The sequence below is a fragment of the Copadichromis virginalis genome, linkage group LG22 (genome assembly GCF_057382275.1).
Source record: "Copadichromis virginalis isolate Kocher_CV1m ecotype Utaka linkage group LG22, C_Virginalis_male_GT1.1, whole genome shotgun sequence".
Lineage (NCBI taxonomy): Eukaryota > Metazoa > Chordata > Actinopteri > Cichliformes > Cichlidae > Copadichromis > Copadichromis virginalis.
This window is the reverse complement of record NC_140638.1, coordinates 13,732,112-13,746,559: the sequence shown is the minus strand read 5'-3', so window position 1 is coordinate 13,746,559 and position 14,448 is coordinate 13,732,112. Positions and strand designations below refer to the sequence as shown.

At 40.1% G+C, this 14,448-nt stretch overlaps 2 protein-coding genes across 2 annotated transcripts; both read right to left on the bottom strand.

Annotated features, from left to right (window-relative positions):
* Positions 1-995: 995 nt before the first annotated feature.
* s100u (S100 calcium binding protein U) lies at positions 996-7,861 on the bottom strand. The gene is made up of 3 exons (XM_085446279.1): positions 7,715-7,861; positions 5,027-5,159; positions 996-4,696 (listed from the first exon to the last, which is right to left on the bottom strand). Exons 2-3 carry the CDS (start codon positions 5,144-5,146, stop codon positions 4,175-4,177), a joined length of 642 nt encoding a protein of 213 aa, XP_085302405.1. The 5' UTR covers positions 5,147-5,159; positions 7,715-7,861; the 3' UTR covers positions 996-4,174.
* Positions 7,862-9,346: 1,485 nt separating this feature from the next.
* Positions 9,347-11,258, bottom strand: s100a11 (S100 calcium binding protein A11). Its single transcript, XM_085446580.1, has 3 exons — positions 11,118-11,258; positions 10,893-11,027; positions 9,347-9,678 (listed from the first exon to the last, which is right to left on the bottom strand). Exons 1-3 carry the CDS (start codon positions 11,241-11,243, stop codon positions 9,544-9,546), a joined length of 396 nt encoding a protein of 131 aa, XP_085302706.1. The 5' UTR covers positions 11,244-11,258; the 3' UTR covers positions 9,347-9,543.
* Positions 11,259-14,448: the final 3,190 nt, after the last annotated feature.

Genomic DNA, 14,448 nt, shown 5'->3' with positions numbered 1-14,448 from the left:
CCTGCACCTGCCAAACAAGCCTAAATCATCACCCCTCCACCACCGTGCAGGAGAGTTGATATGAGGTGTGCTTCATGGCTAAACATCTCCATTTTGGTCTCGTCTGTCCAAGGCTGTTTCGGAAGCCTTGGGATTTGTTCAGATGCAATTTTGCAAATCTAAGCTCTGCTGCAATGTTCATTTTAAAAGTTTTTTCTTGGAACCTCTTCCAAAACACCACGCTTTTTTTTAGTCTTTTCTAATTTCTAACATTTAACATGCTAACTGAAACCTGTAGAGTCTCCAGTGCAGCTCTTGGGTGTTTTGCAGAGTCTCTAAGCGTTGCATGGTCTGTCCTTTGGGTGAATTTGCTGGGCTGCCCATTCCTGGAACAATTGACAACTGTCTTTCCACCTATCTTTCTCACAGTAGAATGATGGACAAAAACCTGTTTGGGAATGGCAAAGTACCGCCTTCTGAGATTGAAGGGCAGCAACAAATGCTTCTTTAAGATCATTGCTCATGTCTTTCCTGCCAACACTTTCCTTCTTAATTTCTTTGGAAGCAGTAAGGGTGTATTTAGTTTTTCTCACTGATTCTGCATTTTGGCTTAATTTCTTTTGAATAAATGATGAAACTGTGTAATCTGTCATGTGCTGCTTTTCATCTGAGGTTGTATCAGAATACTTTTACTGACCACTACCATTAAATGATAGAAAAAGGATAGATAGATTTTTAGCTCATGTTACCCTTTAACTATTCAACAGAATTTCAGCTTCTTGTACTTTATGGATCTTCATCCAAATTGTGCTCAATCTCATGGCCACACTTGTGCAAAACACCCATGCAGTGATGTATTTACTTTCTTTACTTCACAGATTATGTTAACCTGTAAGTTGTGGTGCATCATCAGTCAGATGAGCTTCTACGTCACTGACTTTCAGGTATTTTACATCCTGATTTGTAAAAACCTTAACACCAACACCAGGATTTTTAATTGAACAATCTACAAAAACTTGTTATTGTCACAGTTTATTCAATGTTAGCCATTACACTTTACATAAAATTATCCAAAACGATACAGCGTTACATATGAAGTTAAAAAATCAGCATAATAAAGTTTACTGTACAGGTCAGTGGACCTGAATAAGTCCAACTGCTGTACTTGGCAGGACTGCATTAATGCACAGTGATAAAAGCCTGCACAGTTCCCTGGGAACGGCCCCGTAATCACAAACATTATGACTCACACGTTCGTACACTCGTACGTGTATCACTTTGGAGATTCTTAACGCATGCTATTATCTTCATCTTCTGTATCTCAGAATGAAAGAGATTCATTGTGTCGCAATGAAAACACGACGGCAAACAATCCCCACTGCAAATCTGCTGTGCTCAGTTCCAGCATGTTTTTAATCTACATGAGTTAAAGCTGGGTGGGGTTTGCACTAAGGGACAGAATAATAACACTGCCATTGCAAACAGTTTAAGCTCTCTGAAAGAGGCTGCAGCTCTCATAGGTCATCATCGCAGAGATTCAAATATTACCTTTGTTAGATGATGTGCAACCCAGGTATGCTCACTTCAAAAACACGGCATCTGCTGTTAGTGCAAGTTAAACAGGAAGCTGACTACAGCAATTTAAGAGATCATGGTTCTATTAGTCATAGGAAGTACCAGAATGTATTTGCAGTATAAAAATTATACGTATTTTATTAAAAGAAATCATAACGTAGTGTAAAAAGCCCCGATTGTTCAGTAAGTGTGTTAATAATAACTGCGGCGGGAAACGTAGCATACTGTGAGTATAAAGTCTGAGCAGAGTGTGTAAATGAGGTTATTTACAATGGGAGTGTCGCAGTGAGCCATGGCGGTCACATGACTCAAGGCTTATTTATCTTGCCCGTGTTGCTGTTGAGCGGTTTGCGGTGCCAGGTGCTCTAACAGTACATAAGGTACACATTTGGTCCGCTGCCCAAAATGTGTGTGCCTGAAGCACTTTGCAGCTGGTCTCACAGACCTGCAACACAGCAGGCCTGCAACACAAACCTTTTTGTTTTCATGGGTGCATTATTGATGATGAAACAATTTGCAAATCATTAAATTGTAATTAACAAATTGCATATAATGTGACAAAGAAGTACACTTTCAAGTTTATCTCCATAGTGGTCCAGATAAGAGTTATGTATAGGCTTAATAGTTAATTATAAAGAGGCCATGTAGAACTTAAATAATGGCCACAATAATGGTAATAAAATGGTAATACGTTTCCAAAAGCATGCAACATCTCATTATTAGCCTTTTGCAGAAGCTCACACATTGATGGCTCAGTATTCTTTTTTTCTTCTTCTTTTTTTTTTTTGCTTAAAAAAAAAAAAAAAAGGCACAACCTCTGACAATGATACCTTTGACACTACCACCTCATCTGATAGGCAGGTTCACTGGAGCCCGGGATTACTTTCATGTAATTGTTTGTGTCCCAGGGTGTGTTACCCATCAAATGCCTAATCCAGTAGTTTCCCAATGCCTAATGCCCAAGGATCCAGTTGCAGGTCAAACGGGGTCTTTAAACAGAATGAGAGTGTGACTGACAGACAAACACACAGGGATGAACAAACGGTGCCTAAACCAGCAAAAAAACAACAACCCCAAAACAAAACAAAACAAAGAAACAAAAAAAAAAACCCCACCCACGACGATGAACAACTATAAGGAAAGCCTCCAAAACAGAGGTCAAGTCACTCCTCCTCTGTCCTGTGCTGCCAGTGATCACTCCTGATAATGAACCGCCCAACACCTAAGGGTTAAATAGGCAGGACTTGCTGTCTCAAATACACATAATACAGGCACTAATTTTTAAAAAGTGACACCTGTTAAGGCTGCTTGACTTCTTGGCTTTTAGTTATCATGTTCTTCTCTTCAACTTAGGTTACAAGAGCGTCTTTTCTGACCTGCCCCTCTAGTGACCAGCCCACTCATATGAGGCTCCCCTTTGGCCACTTAATGGCCCTTTGGTGTGGATTCCAACCCTGAACCTTAATTATTTAGCCAAAGGTCACACCTGATCTTCCAGTTCCTAATTTATGGCAGACTAAAAGTGACGAGAATACGCTGCAGACACCAGATGAAGTTAACTTTTGCAGCACAGTGAGCCCGTGAAGCAGACTTGAAAGAGAAAGAAGAAGAAGAAGGAGGTTTAAAGGAGGCCAATACCACAGTTAAGACAAGCTGAAGTAATGCAAAGCATCAGCAAAACACTTCTGTTTATTGTCATGCTCAATCAGAAATATAGCACGAGAATGTTAGTAAAAATGTACTGTCAGATTTTCATGCACCTAATGCAGGAACACTTTGACACATTCAGAAATACACTTTAAAGAGTCGGAAGAGAGGAAAAAAAGCACCCTAGGGTCTGTATGGAAAATCAATTATAGTTAAAGAGGAAAACAGCTACCCTCTTTTAGCACTAAATAACAGATATGATCAATGTATTTTGTTCTAAAAAGGTGCGAACAACTTATTAAACAAAAAAGTTGTTGTAAAATGTTATTTCTTATCTTTAGGGATGCTGGCAGATGTTTCGTGTTGTTATTTTTAGCCAAATCAAAGCTATCTAATGTATAGGAATTTTTGGCTATTAATCTCAAAAGCATATTTCCTAAAATGTCAAACTATTCCTTTAAGATGTAATTTACTTCTGTTTTATCAAGGACCCAAAGGACTGCATGGCACAACTGTGCAGGAAGCACAGGTTTGGGTTTAAGCTAAAGGTCTTGTTGGCAGTGGTGCGTTGGTCACGTGTGCAGCAAGGTTTTCACAGGGACACGGCATGCACGGGATAGCGTACGTCTGCATGCTATCATAGTATATTATCATAATGAGGTAAATGTGCTATATAGTGGGATGCACATGCTGTACATAAGAACATAGTGGTAACTAGTAGTACAAAGCAATAAACTGACAGTTATTATCTTATAAAAAGGAATATCTTGTTATTTTTTTAGAGCTGGTCTTGTAGTGTTTTAACTTTTCCCAATATTGCTTTATTTCAAAGTTCTGTGTTTGAAACATAAAAAAAAATCATTAGTGGCTTTTCGATTTGTTTTAACATTGATAAGGCTGTGCTTTGTGTAGTGTTTTGAATGTGTGTAGTGTGATTTCTTTTCTTTTTTTGTTGTGAAGGATGAATTGTCCCCTATGAGGTCGCCTCCTCTGTCTTCTTTTCCACATCTTCCTTCACAGCAGCGGGGAGCTTGTCTGCAGTTTCCCCCACCTTTACCGTTTCCTCCACGTTTTCCTCCGCTTTTACAGCCGCTTCTCCTGCTTTTGCAGCTGTGGCAGACACAGCTGCTTCCTTTGCTGCCTCCGGCTGCGTCTGCCCCTCTGCCTTTGCTTCTACCTTTACTTCTGCCTTTGCGTCTGCATTTGCTTCTACCTTCACTTCAGCACTTGCTGCTGGCTTTGCCTCTTCGTTCGCCTCGGGCTTCGCTTCCTCGTTCGCGTTGGGCTTCTGAGCGTCCTTGTTGGGGACGCTTTGTGCCACTTGTGCAGATGCAGAATTCTGTGCAGGTTCCTCTTTGGCGAGCGAACGTTGCTCACTCAGCGAGCAGGCCACATAGCCGACTAGCTTCATGAACTCCTCAAAGCCAACCTTGCCATCTTGGTCGCTATCCAGCCCCTTACCCATGTTGTCTATCGCTTCTTTGCTGTCTGTGTCCTGAATAGTAGGCACATACAATCATGATGATTAGTAACTCTACCTCACCTCTTACTGGTCATATCACCGTACATGATTAGTAAATGGCCCTCTATCAGTAGCTCCGTTTACATTATAATGTTGATCCGTGTCATTTCATCATACCGGATCACTTTTCCCATGTACTGGCTGTATATTACAGCAACATTTGTTCACAGTTAACATTTCAAAAATCTGGACAGGTTAAGGCTGGCCAGGGCTAACACAACACCATTGTCTGCTTTTGTGGAAGATGATTACATAATCCAAATATAAGCAACAATTCTGAGATTTCAACAAAGATTTCCTAACCGTGAGGATGTTTCCCAGCTGGGATGAGACAAGGTTTTGGAATTCTTTCTTCCCTAGACTCTCCCTTCCTTTGGACGACTTCAGGAAGACCTTCACCATGGTCTGAATGGCACTCTCCATGACTTCTCTCTCTCTAAAAAAGGGAGAGATAAAAACAATGATCATAGATAGATAGATACTTAGATGGTTATAATCACTGTTGCGTGCTGTTTGAGGGAAGTTGCATGGAGACAGTGTGGTTCAAGTGTGTTGCAGTAACAGGCACATGCAGTGGAAAATGAAACAGAGGATCTCCTCATTTCCATGCGCGTCCTTTTGTTTCAGGTGTTGAGCCTTGAGTTCCAATAAGGGAGGGATGGTGACGTGAGATAAGTGGAGAGGGTGAGAGGGAGTCTGATTGAGAGACAAGCTGTAACACACAATGGAAGTTCTGATCTTTGATAGGTCATCTGATCTACTGAAGCTACTGAGGGGACTGGGCTTCAGATTACCTAAGGGATTACCTAGTCCCTGTTTGCGCTTCTCTCCCGCTCCCCCTCTCCCTCATTCTGTCTTGATTTTGCTACCTTGCCAGCTGTACTTGCCTCTCTCTTACCTGCTACGGTCTCTTTCTTGTTTTCACTCTGTTACCCCCTTTCACGCTACCAAATGGGACAATTAGGCCTGCTGTGGATTCTCACTCTTTCATTACACATCAGCAGCCAATTCCTATACATTAAAACCTTTGCAGATGTTTGGAGTCTGACAGAGAGACTATCAGGACCTTAGATCTTTACAAACTCGTTCATATAGTCTACAGGCATTTCCCCAAGTTTAACATGCCAATAGGTGACACATGTTCGCAGAAATTCCATTCATCGCTGCCTGTTGAAATCACTTAAGACAGGAATTTACAGGCCAGTTCCGAGTTAGTCTGCCCCAACGCAGAGAGAAGATATGTTTAAGGCAAACATATTGCATGTCAACTTCAGAATTCAAATGTAGCAGCGCAAAGTACAAAACAGAAACAAACTGTTCTTTGTTTCAACAAGGAAGCTGTCATGCAGAAAATTAACATCATTAGTTACTAAAGTCTGTGCACTTTACAACACCCACCTGAAGTTTATGGTGCTAGTGTTAGTTTCAGCATATGTTAATTAGCAGCAGGCTTTGACACCATAGAGTGTTTTAAATCTAACACTTGCAGCTGACCTACTGCTCTGTATCTGTCTGACCTTGTTGTGCCACAACAGAGCGCACAATATAACCACACGTTTGCATGCAGGCGAGTGAGCACATCTCTGATCGTCAAAACAGCTGTCACTGAACAATAGTGGCCTAATAAAGTTACAAACAAGCGTGTGTGTGTGTGCGTAAGTATTTTCAAGGAAAGTTAGTTTAACCAGTTTTAAACTGCCCAGCTATGGATGAAGAAATCGACTGTTAATTTCTTGTTATGCTAAAACAAACAAACTCGGGCCTTTTAGGAACTTTAGGGGACTTCTTCCTCCGCTGGTGACACACCCTCCACAGCCTGAATGCACAAGAGCCTTAACTGCGTCCTACTCAAAATACATTTCTTCTATTTACAGCCTGACATTTCTTTCATTTCTCACATTCATTGTTCACCTACGACCTGCCGTAAGTCAGTATTGCTTGAATAGCTTCTAAAAGCGCGCACGATTTTAAACAAATATCCCACGTCAGAGCTTCACCTTGTTGGACTCGGGAGAGAAGGCACATTAATCCCCGCTATTTGCCTTAAAGGCCCCAAAACTACTGCGCAAATAATTAAATATGCAGGCCTACAACCAGAGGTTTCCCATTTCCCTCCAGAGCCCAGAGAGGATTGAGTATTGCGTTTCCAAACGGGCGAATGTGATACGGTAGGTGCGCAGAGTAATGACAATACTACCGCTAGTGTGGCATTAAATATTGAGAGAGGAACAAGTTAGGTTGTGGCTGTAAAATACAGCGCGCAGTCATTGTCTTTCTTCCAAGTTTGCAAATACAGAAAACTCAGACAATGTTGAATCCACATCGTCCACAAGCATGACGCTTTTTTCCAGGACTCATCCCAAATACCACAAGTAGACTAGTTTTAAATGTTTAAGCCAAAACAAATAAAATTGTCACAAGTGACAGACACAGCTATACAAAACTCCACTCAGCAAGACAAACTGCCGCCTTCACGGGCCTCTCGATTAAAAGCATATTGTGCGCAAAGGTGTAAAAACCGGCACCAAAAATCGCTCAAAAATGCATTTTTACGCGCGACCCGGATGCCTGGTTGATGTGTCACGTTAAAGCCCAATACTGTCACTCAGAGTTACTTTAATTTTTTGTACCATTTGGCATTTGGCAAAATGGTCGGCATCTGCCTTAATCATATCAAATATATTTTCCAAGAAAAGGAGCTCATGCTTCAACCCCACACAGTTTGTAAAAGCTAAAATGTAAACGCACATGAAAGCAAAACAGCCACTAACTATAATGATTTACTTTTTTTTTTATGGAAGTGCAACGTGAACTCAAAACTTCGGTAGAGTCGAGTCATTGAAACCGTCCCGCAGTCAGACAGCGGCCAAATTTCATGGGATGGCTCTTGCGAGAGTTTATCGAAACGTGGCAAAAAAACCCGATGAGCAAATAAGCTGCATACACGGAGGAGATCACTAAAATAAGCCAAAAAATACCCTTTTAACTCACCGTTTACAGCCTGCGGGACAAGAGAAGTATACAAATGTGCGCAAATTTGAGTTTCTGCCCTCTTCTCCACCTTTCTACGCTGCTTTGCGCCCAGAGAACTTGCCAAACTAGTAGGACTGCAGAATCTCTTCCGTGATTTAGGGTTTTTTTTTCTGTCCTTAAAACTTTTCCCCCTTCACAAGTCAGAGGGCGTGTACCTGGAAGAGAGAGAGAGCGGAGAATTGGGAATGTGCAAGAGCGCTACCCCAACTTTCGTGAAAAGGGAGTGAAAGTGTATCAAAACACTTATACTCGGTTTTTATTGGAATTATCTTTGGCTCTCGAGCCAGCTGTTTCACGTCATGTGTGATTTGTTCAGTTTCACGCCAACTAGGCAGGCTTGTGGCTTGGAGCGGCTTCATCTGCTGGGACGAGGAGACAGGGCGGGTGGGATTACTTCATCTGCACACAGCTCAGGCGTTTCCCAAAGTATTTCACTCACTAAAAGTAAAGAAAAAGCATAGCGATACCCCAGAATCTTGCAAAATTTTGCGGGAGGATGTGTCTTAAGTAAAACAGACACACATCTGTACGTCTCCCAGATAGCAAGTAAACATTGAAACAATGAATAACACACAAATTGGCACAATTTTACGCACCCACTTTCTTTGACGGAAATAAAAATGTAATAAATAAATAAATACTTTTTAACTCTTTTAAACTAACAGAATAGGATAAAACTTATATTAGGCTGAAAATAATGGCCTGTCTCTTTTTCCTGCTGACACTTTGGAAATGTGAGGGTGAGGCGAAGGACTCTACTGAACATACTGCAGGAAAGCTAATGTGGGTGGCAAATATGGTTGAAGAGGTAAAGCAGTCTTTCCAGATCCCCGAAAGAGCTTTTGAGACTTTGAAATTTTGAATTTATGCCACAGATTATCTCTTACTAAATATCCCCCGCTCTGTGCTGATAAGTTCTAAAGAAGCCTTCACATTAATGCTATCTGGTAACGCTCTGGACTTCAAACCAAAGGGAGTTGGTCATACAGACAATTCATTTGTGTGTTCCAACTTCATTTTGTCTATCACTTTGGAGTTGATGACTCATTGCATCATTCCTCCCACACTGGCACCTCAATCTGTGTAACTTGGATACAAAGGTCACATTTATTAATCAGTTAAAGATCATTGTTCTCCAAATCAGTTAGCATAACCTCCTTGTGTCTCTCTGGCAAAATTAAAACAGGCCTATAGGCTATAAAACAGCTGGGGAGCTCGCCAACACACATAACTCTGTCTAGACATTGGAATTAATACAAAGTGACCGTAACACTAAGAACTGCCAGCTGAAGAGGCACATTGCAATTAAACTGCACAAGCAAAATATAATAGAATGATTTTGCAGACTACTGAGGCCACACTGATGGACAGCAAAGGCTAAGCTATGCTTTTACATCATCCCTGCTTAATGCTTGGACAAGCAGCTTTGTACAGGTATTATAAAGCACTATGCAACAAGATATTGTCTGGATGGTGTAGTTGTAATAGTGGTAATGCATACTGGATTACAGCCCCCTAAATCAGGGTTGTAATACAATGTGGGTGGCTGGACATCATATAATATAGTGAATGAATGACAGGAGGCAGTGCTGGTTGTTGTTGGTGGTTTAAGACAATCAAGCCTTTAATTCATAGTTTTCTGTATTCAACAAATGGTTAACTGAAGAGTGGCACCAGCAGGGTGACAAAAGAATTCAAACGGTCTTGAACTCAAAAGCATAAACTGAGACGATTGGCGTTGCACAATCAGCTCACTTTCAGTCTCGATTGACAGAAAGCGACGAGCTCTACTGACTGAAGCCTCCCTGCTTGCTCGCCAGTTTTCCGATCAGCTGCCAGAACTCGGAGAAAGTCAGCTCCCCGTCGTTGTTTTCATCCAGTGAGCCCATGAGCTGGTCGATGACAGCGGGATCACTGGCATTCTGCAGAGGGTGATCACAAAGAACAGTTCAGGATCAATACAATATAATGATCTCAGATGCAGTATCATCTACTTTGAAACACTGTCCTGCCACCTAATGGTTGAATGAAGTAACAAAAACACCCGAAAAGCATTTGTAGGCACACTCACAACGTTTCTTGATCATGGGGAAAACAGCTATGAAAAGAGCTCAAGCCCTGTAAGTTACTATGGCCATTGGGCTATAAAACACATTAAATTACTACATTATATATGCAGCAGAAGTGTTTTTCTTGATATTGTACAGTTTATAATTAATTTCATTCCACTTTCACACCGATACAATCCCAAATTACAAGATTACACTCCTTACAAGAATCAGCTGACCACGGTTTGATCAATTAATAATTTTGTTATAATCAAATAAATGTATTGACAATTTTTCAATTCCACTGTAAATACAAAATCAGACATTACCTTATGATGCAGATGGTGATTTTGTATAAAATGTTATTATCAGAATCAGAATCAGAGAAACACATTAAGTGAAGTTAAAAAAAAAGAATTATGTCACATGATGTACAGTCACACGTTGCATGTAGAATTAAAATGCACAGTATTAGAATTTGATAGCAAAATTATAGTAATATATGTTACACACACAAGTGTTGAATTTTTACATGCAAAGTGTGTATCGTGTTGTATAGAGTACACGTGATACAACATGATGAGGGAGGATTTTTCTGATTGGCTGCCAAGGGCGTAATCTTAATATTTGTCCACAGTGCTCAGCATCTTTAAAAATGTCTGGTGCCAAAAACTGATTTGCTACTTAAATAACAGTGGAGATACAGCCCTACCAGTGGAACAACAAAGAGCGACACGGCTCCAAACGCTGGGGTGGTTGTGGTGGTTCAGGAGGTAGCGCGGGTCGTCTACCAATCGGAGCGTTGATGGTTCAATCTCTGGTTACTCCAGCTTGCATGTCGAAGTATCCTTCGGTAATATGTTAACCTCAATGCGTGCAGTGTGAATGTGTGTGCATGTGTGAATGTCATACAAGGTGCTTAAGTATAGAAAGGTGCATGTATGTTTGGGTGAATGCTCAGAGTAGAAAAAAATGTGCATTTGCCAAACAGATCAATGCCACAGTTACAGTTTCTTTAATATCTGTGTGTAGGCTGCTCAGGGACACAAATAACAAGGAAAAGAGGAAGAACAACTTAAGAGTCGCACCTTGACATAGTTGGGCAGCTGAGAAGCCACCAGGTGTTGGAACTCATCCTTACTCAGGGTGCTGGAGGATCCGTCTTTCCCAGCATATGTCTTGAACTGGGTGACAAGGGTTGAGATAGCAGCTTCCATGATGACCTGCGAAATAAACAAGTAGAGTGAATGTATTTCTCACACAAGAGCTTAAAAAAAGAAATGCAGTAGGAAAGAAAAAAGCATCCGTCTTACTTTCTGTGTCTGCAGTGCGGTGTGTCGCAATAAGTACCGAGAACCTTGTCCCTTGACTGTGACCATCACCTCTCCAAATATATACGCTTCATCTTCACGACTGATGCAAACATCAGCGGAAAACATTAAACCGTTCCCACTTCTCCCCCAGCCTGCCCTTATCTGCCTGATTCCACTTCTCTGGAGACAGATGTCAAAACAAAGCGCGCGCACACACACACACACACACACACACACACACACACACACACACACACACACACAGAACAGAAAACAGCCATTCTGCCCTACAAAGGGCAAAACTGTACTAACGATAGCACAAAACCCATTTCAGTTTGCAGAGCAAGGCATTTAGTGGTAGCATCAGGCCATTCTTATCAAGTGACCGAATCATGCATACCTAAGCAGTAATTAGTTTATACAAAACATGACTCAAATAATATGGTACAAACACACAGTGTCATGTGCGAGCCTTTCCAACTGCACTAAGCTGATTAAACTTCTGAAAAAAGATTAAAACCGCATTTAAACTTTAGACATTTTATCTTTTTCCCCCTCAGCATTTTACTTGTCTTTCACTTCCTCAGGATTGTCTCAATGTTTTATAGCTGAAAATCGGTCTGCGCTTTAATGACCCTTCCAGTCATCCTTTTCATTTAAATGAGATCACGTCTCCACGATGGACATGTAAAGAGGACCCAACTCGGAAGGAAGCACAAATGTACTGAAACATTTCTATAATGACTGGTATGTAGAATTTAAAGAATGGTAAGCTTTCACTGTGCGTGTCAGGTCTGCGACTGTCGTATCAGCGTGAGCAAAGTGCGTTCGTGCCTGTGAACGTGTAGCTGTTGAGTATTTTTTCTGGGTGTAAATGTTTCAGTTTGCAATCACAGCTGTGATGATAGATGCCTGTCGTGCCAACACTTTCACTTCACACTCAGAATGAGTCAGATATCGTGCACACACGGCATCTAAAGACTTCCAGTAAGCTGCGTATCTGGCGTTACGTTTTTCGGTACAATTTCAAAAATGCTCACAGGTCACACTGATACTGATACTTATCACTGTGACAAATACTAGGGATATAGGCAGCAATAGTTGTACACCGTATAGACATAAGCACTGTGCCACCAACAGGAGCTGTTCACCCATGGAAACCCATGCAGTGAAACTGCTGCCACACAGTTTTTGTGCTCATGCTAACGCCAGAGGATGTTGTAACTTTATGCAGAGTGCCACTTTGTGGATGAGTTACTGTTGTACCTAAACACTTCCAATAAGCAAAGTTCATGTCCGTAAATATGTCCCTTATTTACGACACATACTTCATTTGGTATATCAGATGCCCTTCCTGACACCCAAGGGATTTGCTTCTCCTCTCAGGGTTGAACTGGGGACCTTTGACTTGTTAGGTGAAGAAGTGTAAACCACTAGGGCCACATGCTCCTAAACACCTCCACCTTGCAGTAATGCCATTTACAGTTGCTTGTGGAATATGTACAGGAGTATCGTATAAAAAGAAAAACGTGTGAATATTTTGAAACAATAGAAATGATTAAATAAAGACATTGTTTACGTATCAAGGGTGAAAGATTTATTGAACTTAATATTGATCTTGAAAATGAGGACATAACTGTTGATTGGGGGAATAACTAGAAATTGTCCAGTGATCAATTACATGCATGTTTGAGTCAGGTCCTACATTATCGGTAAGCACAGAGCTTTACTGTTGTCCCACAAACACAAAAATAGTCCTCAAATATTCATTAAACTCTGCTTCATTAAAAGATTCATCCATTGTGATTAGCGTTCGTCTGAATCCTTTGGTCTGGACACCTTCAAAAAGACAAAACATACTTCTCCAAAACTTAACATCAGCTCAATCTTTTATGTGTAAACTCTACGACATTCATTCAAACAGCAGTAAAATTACAAGTCGCGTAAACTTGCTTTTCTTACTAATCTTTGCAGAAGCTGATAAAATCAACTACCTTTCGTCTAATCAAAAGGATTTGTAATATAATAAAAGGCACATAAGCAGGAGCTGGCAAGCTAAATTAATGAAAATGTCACCATTTTCACATTCAAAGCATACAGCCCGGGATAAAATCTGTGGTTCTTCTCATTAAAAATAAGAAAAAGAGATGCACTGTAGTGAGACAATAAATAAACATGAAATCACTGCTGAGAGAAAACAATCACAATCTGTTCAACTTCACATCCACAAATAGAGGGAAAAGTCAAATTTCACTACAATCAAAACACAAATAAAACAACTATTTTTTCACAATTTTAAAGTAATTCTGAAATATATTTTGGACTTTGCTTTGTGCTGGTTCACCTACCTACACTAAAATAAAATTAAAAATAACATGTTTTTTTTTTCGTGCTTATTTATATCACCTAAAAACAACAAAGCTATGTCTAGGTCACTGCCACGCATGCCACTTCAAATCTATGCGTGAGAAAAAAGGAAAAAATATGTGTGTGTGTGTATACATATATATATATATATATATATATATATATATATATATATATATATATATATATATATATATATATATATATATATATATATATATATATATATATTTGTTTTGTTGCCAATTTCATTTTGGCAAATTAACAGATTAAGTAAATGAAACTATTTCAGCTCACTAACCTCTCTAATTGTACTCCCCATATGGAAAAGAAATAGTAAAAACTTACATGATTTACTCATGAAAGTGGCCACTTTCTCATTACTTTCATATATTGTTTTAGTAAGTATCCAAAACATACAAGTTTCATTATATAATTTTTCAAGGGATCTTATATCTGTTTTCACTCTTGTATGCTTTTCATACAAGTTTCACACAAGACAGATACAAACTTTATAAGATTTATATATATCTTTTCCATATGGGTCAGATTGTGGGATACTGAGTAAGAGTAGCGGTGTTAGCAGTCTCCATGGATACACTACCAAACAAACAAACAAACAAACAAAAAAAAACCTGTCCTAACCCCCCCCCCAAAAAAATGCCTATTTAAAATAAATCTAATTGGAAACAGAAAATTAAAAAAAAGACGGTTCTCATATGTTTGAGAAAAGTGCTAAAGTGATTTAGCAATGTTCAACTTAACTATGGCTATTGCTTTTTTTTTTTCTTGAGCAGCACAAACTGGTTCCTGGTTGTTCCACACGTCTGCCGTCGGCCAAGAGGATGGAAAAGTTCTTCAAATCTAGAAATCAGGCCCTCTCAGGCAGTCCTCTGTGTGTGTTTGGCCAAATAAAGCGCTGCTGACAGAAAACTGGTCCGACCTGATCTGATTGTTATCACTG